Source organism: Poecilia reticulata, linkage group LG13, assembly GCF_000633615.1.
Source record: "Poecilia reticulata strain Guanapo linkage group LG13, Guppy_female_1.0+MT, whole genome shotgun sequence".
Classification (NCBI taxonomy): domain Eukaryota; kingdom Metazoa; phylum Chordata; class Actinopteri; order Cyprinodontiformes; family Poeciliidae; genus Poecilia; species Poecilia reticulata.
The window spans coordinates 5,009,996-5,017,274 of NC_024343.1; the positions used below are offsets into that span (position 1 = coordinate 5,009,996).

At 39.4% G+C, this 7,279-nt stretch overlaps 2 protein-coding genes across 2 annotated transcripts in view; both read right to left on the reverse strand.

The window, feature by feature from the left end:
* Window positions 1-4,377, reverse strand: part of LOC103474263 (extracellular calcium-sensing receptor-like) — an 18,223-nt gene extending 13,846 nt beyond the window's left edge. Inside the window, exons 1-9 of the mRNA XM_008425103.2 lie at window positions 4,174-4,377; window positions 3,744-4,035; window positions 3,562-3,648; window positions 2,687-2,956; window positions 2,134-2,340; window positions 1,251-1,511; window positions 807-1,034; window positions 592-715; window positions 5-83 (exon numbers count right to left, since the gene is read on the reverse strand). Of these exons, the coding sequence (XP_008423325.2) occupies window positions 5-83; window positions 592-715; window positions 807-1,034; window positions 1,251-1,511; window positions 2,134-2,340; window positions 2,687-2,956; window positions 3,562-3,648; window positions 3,744-4,035; window positions 4,174-4,283 (1,658 nt within the window). The 5' untranslated portion in view covers window positions 4,284-4,377. The remainder of the gene's footprint in view (window positions 1-4; window positions 84-591; window positions 716-806; window positions 1,035-1,250; window positions 1,512-2,133; window positions 2,341-2,686; window positions 2,957-3,561; window positions 3,649-3,743; window positions 4,036-4,173) is intronic.
* A 2,302-nt stretch (window positions 4,378-6,679) lies between these two features.
* The window catches only part of LOC103474264 (extracellular calcium-sensing receptor-like), a 5,266-nt gene continuing 4,666 nt past the window's right edge, over window positions 6,680-7,279 (reverse strand). The window contains exon 8 of the mRNA XM_008425105.2: window positions 6,680-7,275. Within this exon, the coding sequence (XP_008423327.2) occupies window positions 6,680-7,275 (596 nt within the window). The remainder of the gene's footprint in view (window positions 7,276-7,279) is intronic.

The following is a 7,279-nucleotide window of genomic DNA, read 5'->3' on the forward strand; positions in this document are numbered from 1 at the left end:
GAACTCTGTTTGCTTAAGAACACAGTGATCTCGCTGTGGGCTGGACCAGAAGTCCTCTGGACAGCTGAAGCACTCCAAGGAATCTGACAGAAAGGAGAATTATGTATCATAGGTGCAGACAGATGAAAAAAGCAAAACAAAAAAGAGGCCTCCTCATTAAATATTCAGTTCTTAATCAACAAATGTTTCCATGGTAGTGTCTAATGGATTTTTTGTGTGTTTTGAATCCCCCCCACCCCCTGAATAGATTTAATTCCAAAAATTAAATTAAATGCATTTGTAAGGCATGAGCCTTATTAATGCATTCCACAAAAGATATAAATAAAGATGCCTTTAGCTGTAGCTGTTGTTAATCACCCTCCATGCGTAAAGCCTAATTTATTATGCATCTTAGATTAACATTTTACAAGGCATTATATTCTGTTTTATTTATTTATTTTACTCATAAGATTTCAATTTAAATGAGCAGAAATTATCCACGTGTCCAAACGTTGCTGTAGTAGAGTGTGCTCATTTCCCCCCCCACACCTTTGTTTAATGTAATTTTTTTTAAAACGATGCTACCAAAGTAGCTCAAGTACAGATACTCACTGGTTTTGTTATTGACCTTCCCCTCAGAGCAAGGGACGCAGTCAAAACAGCACTCAGGTTCCCCCTTCCTTCTCACCATGCGGGTTCCTGGGGGACAGTTCTCGCTGCACACCGACCGCGGTGGCTGAAAAAGAAAAAAGAAAATACGTACATAACGTATTATAAACTACACCCACCGAAACTGTAAATGTGAAAAAAAGAGAGAAAGGAGTCACTTTTTTCGATTCAAAGTTCCAGAAGATTTTGTCTCCATCAAGTGTGAGTTGTTCACCACTGAAAGCTGACATTTTAACCTCGCCGACATTCTGAACATTTGTTCGTCCGTCGGGGAGCCGGAGCCAGTTCATGACGTCATATATCGGTAAGACGTCGCCGTTCTCATCAAATGACACTTGGTCACCAAATGATGTGGTGAAATTGACCCTCTCGAGGTAGTACACAAGCTAACAAACAGCAAATCAGACAAGATTTTATAATTTTTTTTAAATATCTTTGTAACAGAAATGTGTTCAATAAATCTCAAATTCCTCTAACATTCAGAGAGTTAAAAAAAAAGGAGTATCTGGGCTTTTATTTTACAAATGTAGCTGTCTATCAGTTTCATTTTGCTCCGCAATAAGAACCTGTGAAGTAGTCAAAAGTAGTCAACCTTCTTTTACCTGCCACGGTTTCAGTGTTTCCGGAGCGGCGCAGCTTCCACTTCCTGGTTCGCATCGCAGCAAATTGTGAAGGGCGTGTGCCAGAGCGTACACGGCTTTGTAAACGTTGTATTCGGGCCGGAGGTTAAAAATGTCTAAGAACTCAGTCTCTACCGTCCTTAAATCTTCTTCTCCAGAGCAAACTTGCCCTCCGTTTTCAACCCAGCCTGCAGGCGGCGGTGCAAATCTGCACTGAAACGTGAACTCCCAGAACTGGTTTACCTGAAATGCATCAAATCTTTACAACGTGTCACTTATGAATATGGCTGGACGATAAATCAACAACAATATATACTGTGATAGACACATGATCAAGATCAATAGGTTATACATCCGATAGAATTTTCAATAAATGTACAGAACTCTGAGCTGGAACAGCAAAGCATTCTGGGGGATGTAGGCAGAGGAAGGCCTGCTAAGCAAGGTTGGTGGCATCAAGTAACTCCCTCACTGTTTGGTTACCTAGCAACAACCTGTTGAGTATCAAGTTGTTGCTAGGAGCAGCTTAAGGTTTCAGAACCGTGTCTCTAAAGAAAACCTACATTGGCTTAAAGTGAAAACGGGACAAAAAAAAAAGTAACGTCACAAGTTTGGCAGTATTTCAGACATTTAAAGGAAAAAAAAAAAAAAAAAAACTAATCTAAAAATATTGATATTGACTGATATGAAACACATATCATAATATAGGTGTTTCATATACCTATATTATGTATATGAAACACATATACATAATATAGTGTTTCATATACATAATGAAACACTATATTAGACATAATATAGTGACGATGTCGCTTCTTCAGCCACATCGTCCAGCCTGCTTGTGTAAGTATTTGATAAATCTCACCATGCTACTTCCATAGCTGCTGTTGTGTTTTATATTAGGATTGATTTCCAGCAGGAAGTCCCTGAGGCCTGGTATCTCTCCTYGACGGATAGCGATGCCCAGTGTGCCCCCGAGGTAKGGCATGAGGTCAGGGGTCTGCAGCACGGCAGCTGTGGACCAGGCTTCACTGGCCAGCCACTGAAGGCCTGTCAAGTTCTGCCTCACAACCTGTTTAGGGACAAAACGCAATGTCAAATTCTAACTCTACATATTGTATAGAAAGTAACTAAATGAAGAAATCTGTAAAATAAAAAATAATGCGTATGATTGTCATTGGACAGTAACATGATAGCCAAAAATGTACTGTTTTGTGCTTGAGGCCGTATGTTTGGATGTCACTATTAAATATCTTAAAACCTTAGGTTTTAAGATATTCTTTCAGGGATTTAGATTTAGATTACAGTGACGCAACGTCTCGGTTTTAGAACAGAATTATCCGTCTCACTTCTTTAACCTCTGACCGTCTCTGAATCCACCCCGAATGGAGGCCAACGTGAGAAAAGACAAACGTCACCTCCTCCATGAGATTGATCATGTGGCTCTCGTGTGCAAACACAACGACCACCCGAGCCGTGGATGCCTTCATCACGTCCACGATTCTCCTCAGCTCCGGCGCCTCGTTGTCCCACGGCAACACCTCCGTGTAGGCCAGGCAGCCTCCGTCAGACGGACTCAGATCAGACTGAAATGACTTGGCGGCGTGGAGCCCGTAGTCGTCGGCGCTGATCAGCAATCCCACCCAGGTCCAGCTGAAGTGCTTTAGGATCTGAATCATAGCATTCACCTGAGGAGGCATGGAGTGAAAGGGAACATTTTGTAGAAAATCTGATGAGAATGAAATTCGGAGGAAATTACAGGACTCGTGATTGCCGCCTAGGAGATTTCTACATAATGTTTTAGAATTGCCCAATTATGTCTAACTTCTGGACCCATGTGAAATTTCTAACATTTCTACTCCTGTTTTTTTTTTTTTCTTTACTTATTGATATTTCTGACATCTCTCTTAAACAAATTCAACTTAAATTTTTCTGGATTCACATCTGCTAAGAAAACAATTACATAATAAAGGGTTTACACCTGATACGAAGCCTGTAAAGAACTGCTAACCTTTAACATACAACTCAACAAGGTCTCTTCTAACATAACTCAGTGGAGTCAGTAGCTATCATTGTATGCACATTTGCTACTTGATGTTATGTTTCTTTTTCCTTTCTTAAGCATTTCAATACATGCTTAATATGCTTACAACCTTGTTGAAAATCAGTAAAATGTTGATTACAAAATAAAGAATGTTTCACGGGAATCAATCTATTTTTCTCTGCTCTCATAGACGGATGTTTTTTTTTAATTGATTTTCTTTTCCTGCAATATTTGTTGCATAGATTTTACCTGGAAAGCATCACTTGGTATCGTTCTGAAGAAGGACGGAAACTTCTGACGGTCACTTAGACAGGAACATGTGGCAAAATAACTCACCTGTTAAAAATACACATTTTATACATGTTTTTTTTCTTTTTAAAACAATAATAATTATTTTTTGGACCAATTAGTCGGTAAAACTGAACACTCACCATTGGCACTCGGTACAAACCCAACACGGTGGAAATGGCGATGGAGCGCGTGGAGGATGAATCCCCCACAATTGCCAACACCGGGGTTCTTGAACAGTTATCCTCCATCACAATCTCCTCCTCTTGTCCGCTTATTAACGTCAGCGCTGCACGAAATCCAATTCCCAGTTTAGCACAGTTGTCGTACACGCTGTATCCCAGAGTGACGTTGGGCAAGAGCTCGGCGTTCCTGTTGATCTCATCTACTGCAAAAGCCATGGTCTGGGCCTGCCTAAATCCTAGAACGTCAAAACTAAAACAGCAACACAACGGGTGAAACAATGAAAACACAACAGAGGTTTAAAGCTAAACATTTTGTCGAAGCAAAAATACACAGAAAATGCATGTGGGGTGTTGACTTAACTTATCTCAATGTGTTTTGCACACTTACCCATGGCAGGTGGGATGCTGGGGCTCAGACGTGAAAGACAAGTCAGGAAAAACTGAAAAAAAGTTGACTTCAAACAATCCCCCCAGAATCACATCTCCAGTCTTGTGCATGCCGCTGAGATGAAACTGTCCTTGTGACCGACATGAGGGCGGCTGAGTAGAGGGGCTGATGCTGTAAGAACAGAACGAGTGCAACAGTAGCAAGAGCAAGATTTTGTCTTTACGGGAATACATTACTGTCATGTGGCCACCCCTCTCTTTAAACTCGGTTAATTGTTTTGTTTTTAACTTTGTCACTCCACCCCTTTTATTGACTTTCAGTGTTTACTCACACTGCATGCCGCCAATAGGAGTATAGAGGACAAACAGTGGGCAGGGTTTCAAATGTAATTCAGTTTTGACTGATTTTGGATACGTGAAACGTTATGTAGTGATAATAGAACTAAATCAACTGTTACAACATTTAAAGGGGCCGTATTATGTAAAATCGACTTTTTTGTGCTTGTTGTTCTCTTATCATAAACATACCTGGAGTGCTGCTTTCATTTTTTTCATGCATGTTTGAGAAATCCTTTAATCTCCCTTGGCAACCATTCAGCTGCGCAAAACTCCTGAGTGGACCAAGCGCCGCCTTCGAGACGCAGCTCCTCCTCAGAGCTGAAGTCTCCAAGATTCCCAGCTTATTACAGAGCTCCCCACCCCTCCCCCACTCAGCTCCTTCAGACTAGTCAGCAGCAATTAGCAAACATCTGGTGAAAATGCACATCTGCTGAGCTCATTATATGAGTTACTTCTCAGTGCAGCCCTAGTAAAAAAAAAAAAAGTTGTTAAAAGATTTATAGAATAGCAATGTTGTGATGATTTCTTGAAGAGTAGGATTTTCTTAAAGAGACAGAGGCCCAATTTCAATGCGTCAAATCAGCTGGCACAGAGATTGCTTCTCCCACCTTCCATATGTATATATTTTTTGATATTGTCACATTTGAATGTGTCTTTTTTCCGTTTAGGAAGTACTCTGAAAATTAAGAAAGTGTTACTATTAAAGCAAGCATTTCTACTATACAAATGGCACTGGATTAAATCTTTATTTATTTATTTTGCTAAAAAAATCCATCCTTATTTCAAACAAAATAGGTCCATATCATTAAATAAAAGAGCACACACGTAAACATCAACCTTCACTCAGACAAAACTATCACGAAAATAAATTATACAGACACTTTTGTTACAATATTCATAGAAGCTTGTATACCTTGTGCTGCTTGAATGAGTAAATTATAACATTTATACATATTATAATTCCCAAATAAGGAATGAAAACTATGAAAAAAGAATCTTAGGATTGAACTGTAGAACCTATGTAGAAATATTGTGTGTGTGTGTGTGTGTGTGTGTGTGTGTGTGTGTGTGTGTGTGTGTGTGTGTGTGTGTGGAGAAACACACCCATAAACACTTTTTGATAGGCAATACAGTAAATGGTATTTTATTCACTGACTCACAGTAGTTGTGTTATTTTTAAAGTGTCCTCTAGATGGCAGCAGCAAACCGTGACATAGGAAGCACGACTCCTCACTGGAGACAGTTTACATGGCACTACTGATGAGCCATTAGCATCCATTTTATCCGAGATTGTTTTTTTAGGGTTGTTAGTCACATTACATATAGTACACAATAAAATCAATACAAAGTTACAAACTAACAAAAACTGCACACTTTGTCTGGAAGGCCACGGTGTGAAAATATTCTTAAACATGTAGTTTTTTACTGTGTGTATTTTTATTGCAAATTTTCATGTGACTGTATGCAAATGTCCATTTAGTCTAGTTGTTAGTCCTAAGTGTGTTTTGTGGTTTTGTTTGTAAACAAATGTAACATTTTAGTTTCCTCTCTGATTATTTTGTCAGAGCAGAATCTAGTTATGGCAGACTGAAAAAGCAAAAATAATCAAACCATTCAAAGAACAGTCTACTGAATAAAACAAAAAGGAAGAAGACTTAGTACTAGTTATTGCTTTTAAAATGCTTTAAAAAAATGCTTTATCGATTGTACACTGTTCAACAAAACAATAGCATTGCTTTATTTCACTTTTTTTCTTGGCTGATCTCTCATTTTTCACTAAAATTGAAAATTGTGCACAACAGTAGTATTTGAACTGGCTCTGGACATCACTGAAGCAACTTCCTGCATTCAAAGCTTGCAGGAAGTCTGTGATTTTAAGTTGCCCAGCTGATTTAATGGAGGATAATTACTTGGAACAATTCATGACTGGACTCATTGGTGTTGTATTTCATAAATCTGTGACCATTGAATTTATTGACAGATCTGAATGGAGTTATTTGGAGGAGTGACCCAAAACTTTACTAAAAATTAAGCTTTTTTAATTATTCCATAGGACAAAAAGAGAATATCAATTGCAAAGAGAGTTAGTTTTATTTATAGTTACATTAAAATATTTATTCATAGTTCTTACATGACTATTAACAAAAGCATAAAAACAAGTGAAATTGTTATGACTTCCTGTATCGACCTATGATAGCCTTCTTTGTATTCCTGTCTGGTTTGAGCAGAATTAGGTAACATTTAGGTCCAAACAGCGCCACCAAGAGGCCAAAACTTGAGGCCAGGATAGCAAACACCTCCACTGCATCTGCGTATTTTCCCGGGGAGTTGATGTAGGCAGGAACAAAGGCCACCCACACAGMGCAGAAGATCAGCATGCTGAAGGTGATGAGTTTGGCCTCGTTGAAGTTGTTGGGAAGATTCCTCGCCAAAAACGCCAACACAAAGCTGAGAAGAGCCAATATGCCGATGTATCCCAGCAACACAGCAAAGCCAATAGTGGAGCCGACTGCACACTCATAAACTATTTTGTCATTGTGGTATTTGGTGTTTTTATAGGGGGTGGGTGAAGAGGAGACAAGCCAAGCGATGCATATAGCTGCCTGAATACAGGTGAGAAACAGAACTGTTCCTCTTTGCTGCATAGTTCCGAACCACTTAAGATAAGCTCCCCCTTCTGCCTTGGAGGCTTTGAACACAGCCAGAACCACCATGGTTTTAACCAGGATGCAGGACACACAGAGCACAAAGCTGATCCCAAACGCTGC